Source organism: Suricata suricatta, chromosome 1, assembly GCF_006229205.1.
Source record: "Suricata suricatta isolate VVHF042 chromosome 1, meerkat_22Aug2017_6uvM2_HiC, whole genome shotgun sequence".
Taxonomy (NCBI): Eukaryota; Metazoa; Chordata; class Mammalia; order Carnivora; family Herpestidae; genus Suricata; species Suricata suricatta.
In genome coordinates, this window is record NC_043700.1 from 120,401,693 (window position 1) to 120,420,949 (window position 19,257).

The following is a 19,257-nucleotide window of genomic DNA, read 5'->3' on the forward strand; positions in this document are numbered from 1 at the left end:
ACAAGATCCATCTATTTGCTGTCTACAAGAGACTAATTTTAGACTGAGGACACCTTCAGATTGAAAGTAAGGGTATGGAGAAATATCTATTATGCTACCAGAAGTCAAAAGAAAGCTGGAGTAGCCATACTTATATCAGACAAACTGGACTTTACAGTTAAGGTAGTAACAAGAGATGAAGAAGCACATTATATAATAATTACAGGGTCTATCCATCCATTATAAATGGCTATGCAGTGAATTTAGAAGCACCCAATACATAAATTAATCACAAACATAAGCAATCTTATTGATAAGAATATGCTAATTGCAGGAGATGTTAATACTCCACTTACAGTAATGGATAGATCAACTAGACAGAAAATCACTAAACAAACAATGGACCTGAATGACACATTGGACCAGATGGATTTAGAATTCTACATCCTGAGGCTATGGAATACACTTTCTTCTTGAGTGCACATGGTACATTCTCCAGATAGGTCACATACTGGGTCACAAAGTAGCCCTCAATAAATATAAAAGAATTGAGATCATACCATGCACACTTTCAGATCACAATGCTATGAAACTTAAAATCACCACAGGAAAAAGTCTGAAAAACCTCCAAAAACATGGAAGTTAAAAAAACACCCTACTAAAGAATGAATGGGCCAATCAGGCGATTAGAGAAGAAATTTAAAAATGTATGGAAATGGATGAAAATGAAAATGCAACAATCCACACTCTTTGGGATGCAGAAAAGGCAGTCCTAAGAGGACAATACATTACACTCCAAGCCCATCTCCAAAAACTAGAAAAATCACAAATATAAAATCTAACAGTGCATGTAAAGGACCCATAAGCACAGCAGCAAGAGCACCCCAAACCCATCAGAAGAAGAGAAATAATAAATATCAGGGCAGAAATAAACAATATAGAATCAAAAATAGTTGAACAGATCAATGAAACCAAGAGTTGGATTTTTTAAAAAAATATAAAAAATTGATATACCTCTAGCCAAGTTTCTCAAAAAGAAAAGAGAGAGCATCCAAATAGACAAAATCAGCAAGGAAAATGTAGTTATTACAAGCAATCACTCAGAAATACAAACAATTATCAGGGAATACTATGAAAAATTATATGCCAACAAACTGGACAACCTACAAGAAATGGACAAATTCCTAAAAACATACACACTACCAAAACTCAAATGGGAAGAGATAGAAAATCTGAACAGACTCATAACTAGTGAAGAAATTGAATTGGTTATCAAAAATTGAAGAAGACACAAAGAAATGGGAAAACATTCCATCCTCATGAATTGGAAGGAAAAACATGGCTAAAATGTCAATATTACCCGAAGCCATCTATACATTCAATGCAATCCCAATCAAAATTGCACCACATTCTTCTCAAAGCTAGAACAAACTACCCTAAAATTCATATGGAACCACAAAAGACCCTGAATAGCCAAAGTAATACTGAAGAAAAAAACCAAAACAGGAGGTATCACAATCCCAGACTTTAGCCTCTAATACAAAGCTGTCATCATCAAGACAGTGTTGTATTGGCACAAAAATTGACACACAGTCCAATGGAATAGAATATAGGACCCTGAACTGGGCCCACAAATGTATGACCAATTAATCTTTGATAAAGCAGGAAAGAGTATCCAATGAAAAAAAGACAGCCTCTTTAACCGGTGGTGCTGGGAGAACTGGACAGCAACATGCAGAAGAATGAGTCTAGACCACTTTCTTACACCATACACAAGAATAAACTCAAAATGGATGAAGGACCTCAATGTGAGACAGGAAACCATCAAAACCCTAGAGGAGAAAGCAGGAAATAGGTTCCTTGACCCTAACCGCAGCAATTTCCTACTTGACACATCCCCAAAGGCCAAGGAATTAAGAGCAAAAATGAATTATTGGACCTCATCAAGATCAAAATCTTCTGCACTGCAAAGGAAACAATCAAGAAAACTAATAGGCAACCAAAGGAATGGAAAAAGATAGTTGGAAATGACATACCAGATAAAGGGCTAGTATCAAAAATCTACAAGGAACTCACCAAACTCCACACCCAAAAAACGAATAATCCAGTGAAGAAATGGGCAGAAGACATGAATAGACACTTCTCCAAAGAGGACATCCAGATGGCCAACAGACACATGAAACAAAGTTCAGTGTCACTCACCATTAGGGAAATACAAAACAAAACCACACTGAGATACCACCTCATGCCGGTCAAAGTGGCTAACATGAAAAAATCAGGAAACTATAGATGTTGGCAAGGATGTGGAGAAATGGGCACCCTCTTACACTGTTGGTGGGAATGTCAACTGGTAAAGTCACTCTGGAAAACAGTGTGGAGGTTCCTAAAAAAATTAACTATAGAACTCCCCTATGACCCAGCAATAACACTGCTAGGAATTTACCCAAGGGATGCATGAGTGCTGATGCATAGGGGCACATATACCCTAATGTTCATAGCAGCACTTTCAACAACAGCCAAATTATGGAAAGAGCCTAAATGTCCATCAACTGACGAATGGATCAAGAAGATGTGGTTTATATATACAATTGAATACATGGCAATGAGAAAGAATGAAATCTGGCCATTTGTAGCAACGTGCATGGAACTTGAGGGTGTACTGCTAAGAGAAATAAATCATGCAGAGAAGAACAGATACCATATGTTTTTACTCATATGTAGAAGAGGAGAACCTTAACAGAGGACCATGGGGAAGGGGAAGGAGAAAAAAATAAGGAGAGGGAGGGGGGCAAACTATAAGCGACTGTCAAATACTAAGAACAAACTGAGAGTTTATGGGGGTGGGGGAGAGGGGATAGGGGATGATGTGCATGAAGGAGGGCACTTGTTTGGATGAGCACTGGGTGTTATATGGAAACCAACTTGACAATAAACCATAAAAGAAAAAAAACCCAAAACCCAAAATTCCAGTACTAAACAAATGCAAGAAAATAGTTATATGAAAATCTGATTGGTTTCTCTGACTTGTTGACCCGCATTACAAGCTTGGATCTAATTATGTCACATCATGAATCTTTCACTTTTTAATTTTTAAAGTTTATTTGTTTATTTTGAGAGAGAGAGAGAGAGAGAGAGAGAAAGAGAGAGAGAGAGAGAGAGAGAGAGAGAGAGAGAGAGAGAGAGAGAGAGAACGTGTGTGGGAGGGGCAGAAAGAGAGGGATAGAGAGAGAGAATTCCCAAGCAGGCTCGACACTGTCAGTGGGGTTCAAACCTATGATGCAGTTCTTAAACCCACAATCTGTGAGATCATGACCTGAGTGAAATCAGGAGTTAGACACTTAACTAACTGAGCCACCCATGGGCCCATGTCACATCATGAATCTTGATATGTGAAAGACACTGTATTTTTCTACCTACTGACAGAATTGTCATATATGGGTCTGCTCTCTATCTTAAATTCATTAACTAAAGTAGCCTTTTATCATATATATAGATATTGATAGATACATTAATTGAGCAAAATTCCTTTAAAAAGTCCTCAGTTGTCTGTGAATTCAATCACTCTGCAATTTTCTTATGTATAGTAGAAAGCACGTATAGTTTCTTCCTGAGATATCATGAAAAAGATGCAATGTTTATTTACCCCAGGACACTATGAACAAATATGAAGCCAACCTAAATTTGTGTGGTCAGCATTTCATTACGTCACTATTGACTGTCAGCTGATTATAAAATCTATGTTAAGATGATATCCTCGAATAATCCAGTAGACTTCAATAGAATAGTAGTAGATTTTTATGTTCTTATATCATTGACAATATTGGAAAGACCTAATTCCCATGAATTTCCCTGAGGACCAACAAATTTCTAAATGGTGTTAAGAAAGAACTCTAATAAAATCTTAACACCAGAGAGTTTAGAAGAGTTCCTGGAAGTACTGCATGATTCAATGATGATAGATCTTAAGGTATAAAAGCCAGTCTCCAAAATGGACTTTATTCTTCTTCCTTAGGCACTTTACTGATTTAGAAAACTTAACACCAGGAAGTTCTTTCTTATTCATGCCCCACCTAAAACTCCTATTTCACATAAGCCTCTCATTTTGTTCTTAGTGAAAATGGACAATCGCTTCTCATCACCTCCAGTACAATATTTCTTTATATAATAAAACATTTCTTTTGTGTGTTCATTTTTTAACCTTTCCTTTGGTGAATTACACACTAAATTCCTTTAGTTCCTACCCACAGGATATATCACTCACTTTTTTACATTGTTATTAACTAAGGCACCATTTTCTTTTCTATGGTAATTTTTTCAAAATTATGGACCTTATAAATAGAGTTTAAAAAACCTTAAGAACTTTTATACTAATGGGTGATCTTGATCATTTTCTTTATAAACACCAACACTACGTTCCAAATTTATGATTGACAGATGAGTCATTTTGAAACTGTCTTCACCTCTAATTTTAAACTATCATAGATAGATACACACACACACACACACACACACACACAATCACACAGTTTATTTTTTCCATCTGAGTGAATTATTACATATTTGTCCCTATTAAACTTCATTTCACTTATAATCACCTTCCTTAATTTGTCAAGGTCTTTTTTTTTTAAATTTTTTATGTTCTTTATTTATTTTTTTGAGAAACAGAGAGAGACAGTGGGAATAGGGGAGGGTCAGAGAGAGAGGGAGATACAGAATGTGAAGCCAGCTCCAGGCTCTGAGCTAGCTGTCAGCATAGAGCCTGGTGTGGGGCTTGAACCCACGAACCGTGAGATCATGACCTGAGTCGAAGCCAGACGCTTAACCGACTGAGCCACCCAGGCGGCCCTAATTTGTCAAGATCTTTATGAATTCTTACAGTGTGGTTCTAGTCAATAATCACCTCTACTCAATAATAAGTAATCTGCATATTTAATACATTTACTCCCTATTCTATACTTCAAATTAACTCTGAAAATGGCCATTAGAATTAGAGCCAGTGCTGACTTATGGGAAAAAAAACTTTATTCAATATACCTTCTAAGGCTGACATTGAACTATTGATCATAACTTCACAAATAGCTCACTAACAAGCTGAGATACAATAATACATAATATTACTACATAAAACAATGACCCAGATAAAATAAAATGTAGTTTCAAATGAGGAATCAATAGTAATTTGTAATTTTTTTTTACCTATAAGTTCTTTAAGGATCTTAAAAACTTTAATCACAGTATCAAATTATTCATAGTGGAAAGAAATAGCTGAAGAGAAGGAAGTGACCAAAAGCAACAGAAGGGCAAATTTAATAGCCTATTTAAGACCCAGGAGAATACTACTGTCAAAGTAAGGTGGAAGGTCATTGTTTCACTGAAGATTCTAATGAATCTATCTCAAAACAAAGGTCCTGGTTCCTTTAACACAGAGCAGGAGACCAGGCTTCTACCAATAACTTAAAATTTCCAAAATACAAAATATATTTTTCTTTTTCCCAGTGCAGTAGGTCTGCAGATCTCTCCAAAAAAGATATTTTTTTTGAATCATTCAAAGAAACTATCCTGTATTCAATTAGGTATATTTCCTTTTTGAGAAATTTGAACTAAAAGTAGGCATAAAATGCATGCCTTAATCTTGCAGTCAGGTCTTATTAATAGCCATTCAGATTATAAATGCTCAAAGTGCTTTGGAAAAGTGTCCCTTCCCCCCAATTCCACAGGCAAATCTTGAGAGTTCTGCAGCATTGCTCTGAGGAAATGGCAGCCTTCATCTGAAAAAGCAGCCCAGCAAGTCACCTGCAGGTCTGCTCCTTACCTTCCCCATGACTTGCCATGATCTGGGGCATCTGGCAATTTCTAAACTTTGCCCTTAGGTTAAAAGATTGGATCAGAGTTTGAGAAATAGGGGCTGTAGTAAGGGTGTGTGTAGTGAATATGTGCGTGTGTGTGTGTGTGTGTGTGTGTGTGTGTGTAGGAGTGGAGGATAAAGTCATAAAAATAAATTGGCTATCTTTAGACGACAGGAACTTATGGAGGAACTAAGAAGATCAGAGAACAAATGGGGTCAAACAAACATTTAGTGGAGGATGGAGGTCAGTACATCAAGATTGCTGGTGTGATGGAGAGGACAGGGAAAGGTGAGACATGAAAAACAGAAAGAGAGAAAAAATATGGCAAAAACAAGAGTTTCCTTTAAGTTCTGCCTTATAACCCAAGATTTCTCTTATTAATGTATCTAAATATATTTTTAACAATTATCTCAGGCTTTGCTTAATAAAATACCTCATTTATGTAGCTGACATCAAATTGTGCAGTTGAAGGGATGGTGAGAATAACTTAATTCAAATTGTGGAACAGATATTTGTGCAATGATAGGAGGAATTGTTCACATTGTTATAGAGAAAAAGCTAAGGTACGAAATCGTGTAAAAAGTTGCCTTATTATCAGTAGCAAGAATGAGGCCTGAACATTTGAGCTAGGTCTCCAGTCCCCTTCAGCAGTATTCTGCCAAACAGCCCTGCCTGCCTATTCCACTGTCACCTACTTCTATCAAGTACTCTTCCTGCATTAATTTCACAAAACATTCCCCATACTCAAATCAGCTCTTCTCTTATTTTTAAATGTTTTTTAATCTGAGAGAGAGAGAGAGAGAAGAAGAAGAAGAAGAAGAAGAAGAAGAAGAAGAAGAAGAAGAAGAAGAAGCAGCAGCAGCAGCAGGAGGGGGAGGAGGGGGCAGAAGGAAAAAGAGAGAGAATCTTATGCAGGCCCCACACTGAGCATGGAGCCCAGTGAGGGACACTGGATCCCATGACCCTGGGATGATGACCCGAGCAGAAATCAAGAGTTGGATGCTCAACCCACTGGGCCACCCAGATGTCCCCAAACTAGCTTTTCTAAAATGACTAAATCAAGTCATCCTGTGTATAGGGTTTTTACCATATCCATATACTTATGGTAGATAGAACTTATTTATTCAGCTGACTTTAGGTGAGGAAGTAAAATAACAACAAAGAGGAGACAGAAATTTATATTCTCAAGTTCTTAATAGGTTTCTAGCTTTAGATGACTAAGTTTGGGGAGAGAGAGAGGAGGACTTCAGTTGTTTAGAATAATGGATTGTCCAGAAGAAGAAGATCATGTTAGGGGTTGTGGGCACTTATTAATTTGGTAAAGTTTTCATCTTAGCGATATCAGTGTAAATAGAGTCTATAGGAATGTTAATATAGTCCTGTTCCTGGGAATCACAAATAAAGTGGGAAACAAAACTTTTAATTAACTGCTCACTGAAGAGTGGCTTTGAAAGACCAACATACTACTGAGGGTTTTTATTTTTTTCAAAAAGAAAGAAAAGCATGTCTATAATATCTAGATGGCCGTATGTTTGTAAAACATCCATCACTGTAGTACTTAAATGCTTTGACACGTAAGCCATTTCAACACTGAACAATACAGAGCAAGGAGATGAATGTCTTCCTCTGTCTGTAGTGCTTGTGTACTCTGAAGCTAAGCCTATACAATTCTGTACTAAACCGAAACATAAAAGTGATATGAATCAGGGCCAACTCACTTCAGCGACCTTGATTTTGGCTGCACCTAATAAAGTGTGCAATTCCCTGCTGAGAGCTATGAAATAGCCTCCCACTGGAAGCCTGTGTGGGTGACACCAAGAAAACCTAGAGAGCACATCATTTGAGGCTCCTTCTCTTATCCTGAAATAACAGCACGTAAAAATGGCTTCCGTATTTCTTTCTGATTTGTTATGAGGCATATAAACAAGTCATGAGGTTCCACAGCCTCAGTCCAGATTCTCAGAAATTCCTTTCTAGTTTATCATTTAATGAATATTTATCTGTAATCAACTCTGTACTCAATCAGTAACTGCATAAGGTGATGTGCTGATACAAAGGTGATAAAACCAGGCTCGAAACATACATTTTAATTGAGAAGTATTATTCTACTCCAGCACGAGGGTAGCTGTTGTCCAGGGTGCAAACAGGTAGCGGCACAGTGGTTAAAAAAAAAAGGAGGCACTAACTCTAATTATGAATACCATGAAGAAGGCTTCCCAGAGGAAGTAGCATGTGAGCTGTGTGTTATGAGGGCAATTAAAGAGGAGTTAAAAAAGAAAACTTGCCTGGTCAACAGATGTCCTGACCCAGGTTCAGCATGGTCACCGTCAGTAGCAGCTTGACCTTAGTGACAGTTAATCAGGCTAACGTGAGAGAGCAGTGACTCATTCAGCCAAGTCCTTATTTATGCTTAATTCAGATAAGGCTTCCTGACAGCCAGTTTCTTATCCTTCGTGTAGCCTTTGGGGGCTTGGAGGATTAAGAGGCGTGACAAGAAGACAACACTCAGGAAAATGGGCTCTGAGGTAGGGAAGTGACATCTCTGTCAAAAGCAGTAACAGCAACAAAAAGGAACTTTGAGGTCTAGGTGAACCAGGTGGAAAGAAGAATTTAGTGTATGGAATTGTGGACAAAATAGCAAAAATAATAGTTATTAGCACCACCAACAAGGGAAGAGCAGTCCAAGGAATCTACACAGTCTCCTAGAGAACAGGTAGAAAATGGAAGCAAATGCACGGCGTATCCAGGAATTGTGCTGTTATTTATGTCTCTTTTTCCCCTCATTTATTCTTTACATTAAACCTATGAAGTTGAACCCATTATCCTTTTACCCTGAGGGAAAATAAGCTGAAAATGATTATGGAAAATGACAAGATCATTCAGCTAATAAGTGGCAAAGGATTTAAATGCAGATTTATTTAAATTCACGGTCTTCTGTGCCTGTTTCTAGGATACCATGTAACTTAGAAATATCTGAAATTAACTTAGCTAAATATAATTCAGCCATTGATTCTTTCCTGCAGAACTCTTTATTTTTCAGGAAACTTATAATGACCACTATGGTTTTCATTCAATCATTTCAGTTTATTTATTTCATTCAGTAAAGGTTTAGTGTATTTGCTAATTATAGAAGATATGGTCCACTATGACAATATTTCCAGTGCCAGATTGCCTGGGTTTGCTATTCTAGCTTTCATCATCTTCAAAGTGGAGATGAAAATAATATCTCTCTCATGGGGCCATTATGAGCATTAAATGAGAAAATCTAAGCAAAGCATTTAGGAAAATGTCCATCACATAGGAAGCACTCAATAATGTTAGCTGCTGTTATTATTAATACTATGTGCCAGGCATTCTGGGACACATTGAGGGCACAAATATGGATATGGCATAGCCCTTGCCTTTGAATAATTTATACTCTCAAAGGGAAGACACATGTCTAATGGCTAATTGTGCTTGTACAAATGGATGATGCCAGAAGAGACGGGAGTTCTGGGTCATTACAGGGAAAGGGAACAGCATGTAAACTCCACAGAGGTATGAAATGCCCTCCAAAAATTTGGCTTAACTGGAGCAAGAACAAGTGTGAGGATGGAGTACCGTTGGTGCCAGTAGACAGAAATGAGGCTGGGTCAGCTTTTGAAGGGTTCAACGTGCTTGGCTATGGAGTTGCACTTTACTTTGATTCGTTGTGGTAATGATGGAGGTTTTCAAACTAATTATAAGGATGGAAGAAGGGAACCATCTGGACTCCACACTCTGGATCTTAAGCTTGAATGAGAAGAGAATGGGATAGAGGGAAGTAAGAGTTGAAGTAAGAGAAAAGAGAGTAAGAAGTGAAGCAATAGGCAGGGAGAATTGGGATCATTCTCCTGCGCATTTATGCCAGAGAAATGAAAACGTGTCTATATAAAAACAAAAATGCATATAATGTTCTTAGCAACTTTATTTGTAATAGCTAAAACCTTGGAAACAAAAATTCCATTCATTAGGTTAATAGTTAAACTGGCGCACCCATACCATAGAATACCACTCAGCAATAAAAAGCAATGAACTATTGATGCATACAACTACTCGGATAGATCTCAAGGGTGTTACACTGAGTAGGAAAAAAGGGCTATTTCAGAAGGCCAGAAACGGTATGATTTAACTTAAGTAACGATCTTGAAATGATAAAAATCACAGAAATAGAGAACATATTAGTTATTATTAGGGGTTGCAGATGGTGGAGAAGAAGGAGTGAGGATAGAATGAGGGAAATTTTTGTAATGATAAGATCATCCTAGATCTATCACAGTGGTGATTGTATAATCTATACATGTAATAAAATGACATAGAACTATAAGTATATATTGTATCCATGTCAGTTTCCTTGTTTAGATATTGTACTATAATTATTTAAAATGTAACCATTGGAGGAAACTAAGTGAAGGGTACATAGGACCTTTTTATACTGTTTGCAACTTCTGTTACTTCAAAATAAAGTTAAAAATGTTTGTTTAAATATTAATAGAACATATTACCTCTGAAAAGTTGTGAATTATTAACACTTTATCCATCAAAATTTACTGTACTATTTTCTCAATATAGCCCTTTATTACTTTGAAAATATATTAAAATTGAGTAAAAATAAATCTGACTTATTTTTTGATGGCGTAAGGCAAAAAGTAATTAACAGGCAGGATAAAGTCCAGGAATAGCAGACATTGAGATATACCTTTTCTGCAAAATTGCATCTGAAAAGTATCCCAACCAAAGTGATTTCTAGAATTTTCTCACATTAGTAGTTCTCTTCTTCCTTACTTGTTTTGCTATGATGCAGTCAACCACAATCTCTCTTTAAGAATCTTTAAAAAGAAATAAAGCTAATATCCTTGCATCTGCTATAAATGCAAATGGTTAGCCTAGAGATACAAAGTTGCTCAAGCCAAATTTCTCTTAAATTCCCTTAATCCTTTGATAGTTTCAAATTAAATGGTTGGGAAACAAAAGTTACGTGGCTCAGGTTTATATTAGATAGAAACCTATGAGTTTACATACACTTCTACATTTTTTCTCTCTCATTCATCCTTCTCTTCATAGATCAAGTTGTCTTTCTTCAATGATATCACTCTCCATTATCTCTAGGAAATATTCCAAATTCTTTATCAATTCTTATCATGCCTTTCAAGGTTTGGCCCCACTTTCCTTTTCTATTTAATTTCTTGCCACTTTTCACATCACATATCTCAATCCAGGAAGGAAAATAACAGATTTTGATCATCTACTCTTTACCAGACACTCTCTGAGGAATTTCATATCTCTCTCGCCTTTACAAATATTCCCCAGGAAGCCACCCCTTCAGCCGTTTGAAATTCATCTTTCAAGATCAAACTCTCAAATAAAAACTCTGTGATGCCTGGTAGTTTCTTTCCTTTCCCCCTTCCCCTCCTCCAAGTTATTGAGTTAAATTACTTCTTCCCTGTGTTCACACAGTATTTCATAAATAAACCTATCATAACTTCCATATCATTAGATTCTACATTGCTACATTTTGAACTAAATAGTGACTCAGGGCTAATATGTAAATATCTTTATAGACTCAATAGTTAGCATGATGTTTAATGAACACCTGTCAGTCCTACCACTCTCTTTCTGTCACCAAGCCTGGTGATGAACAAATTTCTAAGCCCAATATATATATACATGTATATTCAGTTGAGCTAAAAAAATGAAAATATATTTATTTAGGTTTTATAGTTAGAAATACAATAAAATTTTGGTTTGCAAGCATAATTGGTTCCAGAAACATGCTTGTACTCCAAAGCATTTGTATATCAAAGCGAATTTCAAGAACCACTGACTTGATATTTGGCATCATGTACTGTTTGTATTATAAGACATTGCTCATTTTTAAAGTTAAAATTTATTAGAAATGTTTGCTCATCTTATGGAACATTTACAGAGCTAATTACTCGCAGTCCAAAGTTTCCTGGACCTCCAATTCCAAAAAGCATGATTGTAATCATTTCTTAAATAGTAACTTGCTTAAGATAGTTACATAGTCCTGTGAGGGCAAACAAAAACATAAATAATTATGTTAGCGAGCACCTGCCAGTCCTACCATTCTCTCTCTGTGTCAACAGACCTGGTGACAGACAGATTTCTAAGCCTAGGGCTAGCTCAGACTCTATTGTATGGCGTTGAGAAAAACCACGGTTTGATTATTTGTTTCCTTTTCTAATGTGAACAAGTGTGGATGCAAAGTCGTGTTATTAGTATGCTAAGGAAAAGGAGTCCCTTTCAGTGACAGGATATCTATGGACCTATTTTTGCATACACTTGGAAAGAAGTTTATCCCAAATTAATTTATTCAATGACTGCATCAAAAAAACCTCAACATTTGTTTAATCATACCTAAAACATTATAGTGAATTAATGCTTTAAAAATAAAATGTGGTGTGATTCTGGGATTCCTTTGAATAGACCGAAGCTTAATTATAGCCCCAGGAAACGAAAGATCTCAAGTTTCACCACCAAAGATCAATCTGATTCTAAAGTTATTAATGACTATAACTGTGCAACTGTGCTTTTCCTCATAGCTCTTTTTACTTTATGTGTGAAAGTTGGGTTTCTGAAATTTGCATCAGAACAAAGACTAATGGAACTGATATTCATGATGTCATTACCCGGGGTTTACTCTGGAATTACCTTCGGAACTTCACATGCTCCATTTCACCATCGCCAACTTTAGCCCGGTTACCAGTAGAAACAAGCACATCTCATTTGCTAGCTATCGAAAAGCAATTAGCTACATGACCGTTCAATGGCAATGAAGAAGCCCAAATGTTACTGAAGTCTTGTAGAAATTAAATATTTTCCTTTAGAAATGGAACTGTGTATCTCAATATTACCCATCCCAACTGTGTCACAATCTGTCATTTTACATCATATCAAGCAACAGAACACATTTATCATTAAAGTTAAACATGGGGATTATCTTTTCCAGGGAAAATTTACTTTCAAAATTTTAGTTAGAGGCAAGTGTCCACTAGAAGATTAGATGTTGATAACTACCTAATTTTGAAAAAGGGGTAAATTTTGTAAAATGTATTCAGCTTCCCAAGAATGAATCTATTTGGATTTCTCCTACCAGACTGTAAGAGTTTCTGTCAACCATCAATTCAGAAGTAGCTGCTCTTCCCCTGTCCCTCACTGACTTCCCTCTAACCACCTCTGTCCTTCCGGGTCTAGATAAGCCACTTTGAATCTGGGGAATGAGCCTGTGGCTGGTATATGTGTGCCAATGGCACAGCAAAAATGTGCTGAAAAAAGGTGCACTGACAAGTACTGCTTCATTTAGTGATGAAAAAAATCTTATGAATATAAATGATTAGGAGCATGACATTGGATGGTATTGTGGGGTTGTTTTTTGTCTTTTCTAAGAAAAATTAAACTTAGAATTTTCCAAGAAAGTTTGACATTAGTTGCAAATAGAACTTTAAATGTTTCCAAGAAACCCGGCAGGCAATTATGCTTACCAACACAGCTGAGGCATGAAATTAGAAGACATCTTTAAGTTTGGGGAGAGAATCAGGCTTCTTTTAGCTCCTTTGGCTCTGATTTTTCCCCTTTCAAAATTAGTTTACTGATAAGATTAGAAGGAAGGGAGCTGTATTATACCCAATGTTAAGTTTTAATAGTGTGAGTTGGCATTAGAAAGAAACACTTTTTTCAAAAAAATGAATGCTCAGTTATTGTGGATTGTGGAACTACACATGAGGGAAACATCATGTGAAATGATGATCATTTTCCCATTAGGTTTTACCTTTAGAGAAGCCTTATGGGTGTAAAAATTTGATTGAGGCTTCTGCTCCCACTGCTATTGCATAAAAGTTGAGATACAAATGAATGCTACCAAACTTGATAATGATTAAATAGTTCAGATATAAAAAAAAAAACCTCAGAGAAGCAGATTAGGCAAACAAATTGTAGAAACTGTCACTAGATAAGGAAAATTTCAGTGGGTGAGACCAGGGATTGGTATCAGATTGACATGGGTTAGACTTCCAGCTCTGACACTATTGGTTGTGTAATCTTGAGAATTTAACTTGCAAACTTCTGTTTCTTCATCTAAATAATTGGAATAACAGTAATACTTATATTATCAGGGTTATTTTGAGAAAAATAATACATGTAACATGTTCAATAAATTCATAATAAACTCTCAGTGAATATTAGTCATAATTGTTATGATGATGATTGTTGTCATTTATTGGGTAAAATCCATTATTTACAAAGTTTTCTTCATTTATTTATTTATTTAAAATGCTTCAAAGTCAGATATGAGCTACATTGGTTTTTAGCTCAAGTTCACTCAAAATGTGACAAGTTAAACATAATTGATAAGTACATTAGTGAGAGGTAATACTCCATCTTGAATTTTAAAACTATTTTTCTTAATGTGATTTCTATTGATTGGATCTGCCAAGTGGTCTTACCCTGAATGGCAAATATCAATCATAGATGTAATTATTTCATGTTGGGATGTATGCCTACAGAATTTATCCCACATAAAAATCACCCAACTTTTGATATTTATATCCTTAGACCAATTAAGGATTTGAAAAATTTATATCCCTTTACTTAGCAATGAATAAAACAATGACATATCCTTTATAATGTTCTCTAAAAATAACTGACCGTACAAAAGTCCAAGGAATGGGAACTACAGTGGTAAGTTTAGTTAGAATACAGGCTCAGTAATCAGATGTAAGGGGTGGTGTTTATCAATCACTTACTAGCTGCATAGTTTGAAGCAAGTTATATTCTCAACTTCAGTTATAAAATGGTTATTAATTGTATGTATGTATTTCAGAAGATGCTTGTAATGATTAAATGAGCAAATGCATATAAAACATTCAGCACACTTTGGCTTTCTGTGAGTGCTCAATAAAAGTTAATTATTATTTTCATAATTTTACTGATTTCATTGCCTTCTTGGCTGGGTGTTTATAATCATTTTCATTATTGCTTAAAATATGATTCTGATGGAGTTTAAGCTTTCGATGAACTTCACTGTGTGCCATTCATAACTTATATAACACACAGAACTGGCTACAAGGATAATAAATTAATGATATGAAGAATCTGCACTAAGTAAATAATTGGGAAAAACACTTGAGGAGGATGATTTGATGAGAGAAATTGGAAACCTCACTTTCAATAACCGGATGAACTGTCTGTTATTATCATTAGTTGAATTTGTGGGTTTCAATTACATATGACAGTTAATTGAAGAAAAATATTTTACTTCTTTATAGGTCAGTAATTACTGATTTTATTTTTAGTATTGTCTTGTAATAGTTTTGTGACAATTAATGGACTTCATTTAAAAATTTTTTAAAGACAAGAATAACTCTTATATTTTATTTAAGCATGAGTTAAATCCCTAGGGTGCCTGGGTGGCTCAGTCTGTTAAGTGTCTGACTTCGGCTCAGGTCATGAACTTGTGGTTCATGAGTTCGAGCCCTGCATTGGGCTCTGGGCTGATAGCTCAGAGCCTGGAGCTGCTTCAGATTCTGTCTCCCTCTCTTTCTGTTCCTCTCCTGCTCATGCTCTGTCTCTCTTTCTCTCTCTCTCTCAAAAATAAATAATAAAACATTTAAAAAAATGGGTTAAATCCCTAATGAATTCCTTAACAAATCTAATGATTCACAATTTTGAATTGCCAGTTTTGTTGAGAATGAATGTTCTTCAACTCTAGGAAGATTTAAGCTATCTTGTTTTTGGATGAATAAAACATTTTCAGGAAAATGTTTCTTTAAAAAATTTTTTTTAATGTTTATTTCTATACTTGAGAGGAGAGAGAGAGAGAGAGAGAGAGAGAGAGAGATACAGAGTGTGAGCAAAGTAGGGGCAGAGAGAGAGGGAGACACAGAAACCAAAGCAGGCCCCAGGCTTTAAGTTGTCAGCACAGAGCCCGACTCAGGGCTTGAACCCACAAACCATGGGATCATGACCTGTGCTGACGTCAAGTACTCAACCAACTGAGCCATCCAGGTGCCCCACAGAAAAATGTTTCTTAAAACAATATTCAGAACATTATGTTCTAATATGGCAGAAGTTGCATGATGAAGCTGATTGTATGGCGTGAAACCACAGAAGCAGAACCGGCTGTGCTAGATCAAAGGCCTTGTGCTCTTGGGGCTCATGGGAGTGGCTTTTATGAACTGAGGCATTGGCTTAGGTAACTTTAAGGATTTAAGTAATTGTACTATAGTTAGTGATAATTTACCACCACTGAAGCTGGAGAAGCAGCAGTAATAATGACCACATTAGCTATAATGAAGAGATAAACACAACGTGGTTTTAATCTCTTGATAAGTATTCTCTCTCCCTCTCTCCCCTGCCTCCTTCTGTCTCTTTCCTTATATGTCATCTATCAATCATCTGATGTCTTTCCAACTATTTACTCAGTGCACATTGGTGCAATTCTAGACAAAAACATACTGTCAAACTTGAAACATATGTATTTTAGTATGACTCCTTTATCTTCCTTTATTCAATGTTGCTCAAACCTAGTCAGACTTTGTGGAAACTAAAATACCAAACATGGGTTATTCTTCCAGGAAAAGGTGGGAAGCAATGTTAAAATTATACCTAGCATTTTATTTCATCAAAAATGTTCTACCAATACTGGATATTTGCATGTCACAAAATTAAACCTTTACTCAAAAGGAGGTTGTACATTTATTATCAGATGCCATACACTTACTTAAATAGGTTTGGCTACTCTCGTCATTTCTCAGGCTTTGCGGCTACTGGGATCTTTGTCTACTTACTGGATGGAGCTTTCGATGCGGGTGATAGTGAGGAAAGCAGCGAGATTTGCTGTGTAAGATGAGATGACGATCAATGCGAAAAGCCACCACGCTCCCATCATCATTCGAGTAGCCAGAGTCGTGTATGGGACCTCTCCACCTGCGTAAAGAAGCAAATAGAATAAAAGAACATCAACAAGTATTTATCAAGAATCCAAAGTCATACACAATCAGTACCAAATTAACTTTTAAGTACTGAAAAAAATTTTATGGTTTTTATTTATTTTTGAGAGACAGAGAGAGACAGCGTGAGCAGGGGAGGGTCAGAGAGAGAAGGAGACACAGAATCTGAAGCAGGCTCCAGGCTCTGAGCTCGCTGTCAGCACAGAGCCCGACGCAGGGCCTGAACCCACGAACCGTGAGATCATGACCTGAGCCGAAGCCTGACACTTAACCCAATGAGCCACCCAGGCCTCCCCTGAAAAATTTTTTGGACATAACAACATCATCATAGATTTCTGTATTTTGGTTAGTTTATTACTTCATATTTAATTCCTTTTTATGATACTTTGTGAGAACCAGCCAAAAAGAACCATGATAAATACTTAGTATAACTTGTTTAAATGGTATTTCTTCTATGTTCTTATTCATTTTCAGAACTAATTACTCTCTTATAATAACCACAGATAACTAGTTTATTTCCAAATGCTTGATTGTTCAGTAGTTAGGTGATATTAATACTATTATGCCTATATTTAATATAACTTCAGATTTCTACTTTAATAAATAATATTGAAAATTATTTTCGATTAGGTTCCCTAGAATCATAGGTTACATATATATTTATATATAATACATAATACAATTTAATATATAATATGTAATATAGTATATAATTGCATATATCATATCTTCTTTATTTATTCATCTATTGACCACTTGGGTTGCTTCTATATCTTGGTTATTATAAAATATCCTGAAATACACATAGGGGTACATATGCCTTTTCAAATTAATTTTTTAAAATTCCAGTATAGTTAATATATAGCATTCTATTAGTTTTAGGTATACAATATAGTGATTCAACAATTCTATACATTATTCAGTGCTCAACATGGTAAATGTACTTATCCCCATCACTTATTTCACCCACACCCCTATACATCTCCCTTCTGGTAACCATCAGTTTATTCTCTATAGTTAAGAGTCTGTTTCTTGGCTTGTCTCTCTCCTTATTTTTTTCCTTTGCTTGTTTGTTTTGTTCCTTAACTTACACATATGCATGAAATCATATGGTTCTATCTTTCTCTGACTTATCTGGCTTAGCATTATACTCTTTAGCTCTATCCATGTTGTTGTAAATGGAAAGATTTTATTTTTTTAATGACTGAGTAATACTCCACTATATATATATATATATGTATATATATATACATGTGTATAATTATATATATATATAATATTTCCTCTTTATCCATTCAATTACAAATGGATACTGGGGCTGCTTCCATAATTTGGCTATTTTAAATGCTGCTGCAATAAACATCAGGGTGCATGTATCCCTTTGAATTAGTGTTTTTGTATTTTTTATATTGGTGTTTTTTGTACTAGTTAATACCCAGTAGTGCAATTCCTGGATCTGAATTACTGTTTTCATTTTCTTTGGGTAAATATCCAGTAGTAGAATTATTAGACTATATAATTTCTATTTTTAATTTTTGAGGAACTTCCCTACTGTTTTCTAGAGCAGCTATACCAATTTACATTTCCACTAACAGTGCACAAGAGCTCTCTTTTCTCCACATCCTTATCAACACTTGTTATTTCTTATCTTTTTGGCCCTAGCCATCCTGAGCAGTGGGAGATGACATCTCATTGTGATTTTGGTTTAAAGTTCCCTGATGATTGGTGATGTGAGCATGTTTTCATGTGTCTTTGGCCATCTGTATGTCTTCTTTGGAAAAATGTCAGTTCAGGTCCCTGCCCATTTTTTAAATGGCTTGGTTTTTTGTTTTTTGGTTTTTTTGGTGTTCAGTTGTATAAAGTTACACAAAGTCTTTATCCTTGATTAGAGTTGTTATAACCCACATGAAAGATATTTGTTGAAATTTATTTACCGATGGCATAAAATCTGCAACTTGGGTAATTCGTATAATCTTTTTTTTAAATGTTTTTTTTTTTTTTGAGAGAGAGAGAGAGACAGCGTGAACAGGGGAAGGTCAGAGAGAGAGAGGGAGACACAGAATCTGAAGCAGGCTCCAGGCTCTGAGCTAGTTGTCAGCACAGATCCCGACGTGGGGCTTGAACCCACAAACCGTGAGATCATGACCTGAGCCAAAATCAGATGCTTAACCAACTGAGCCACCCAGGCACCTCTCAAATATTCTTGTAGAATCCCCCCAAATTATTCAATCTTTACCTTTAGAAATCAAATGATAAACGTAATGGTACTGTTGGCTACCAATTCTGGTAATTAAGAGGAATCCTCCCACTAAGAGTTACTAGACAAATTAAACATACAATGCATTTAAGAGCTAAAGAAGAAGTAAAAACTTAGAAGACCAAGGACGTGGAGAAGAAGAAAATCCAGAAATATGACCTGGTATCTAGAACTGGTGTTCCCAGAGATT

The 19,257-nt window shown here is 35.9% G+C and overlaps 1 protein-coding gene across 1 annotated transcript in view; it reads right to left on the reverse strand.

Moving 5' to 3' along the window:
* GRID2 (glutamate ionotropic receptor delta type subunit 2) overlaps nt 1-19,257 on the reverse strand; it is a 1,401,829-nt gene that overhangs the window by 227,394 nt on the left and 1,155,178 nt on the right. Inside the window, exon 12 of the mRNA XM_029943131.1 lies at nt 16,649-16,787. Within this exon, the coding sequence (XP_029798991.1) occupies nt 16,649-16,787 (139 nt within the window). The remainder of the gene's footprint in view (nt 1-16,648; nt 16,788-19,257) is intronic.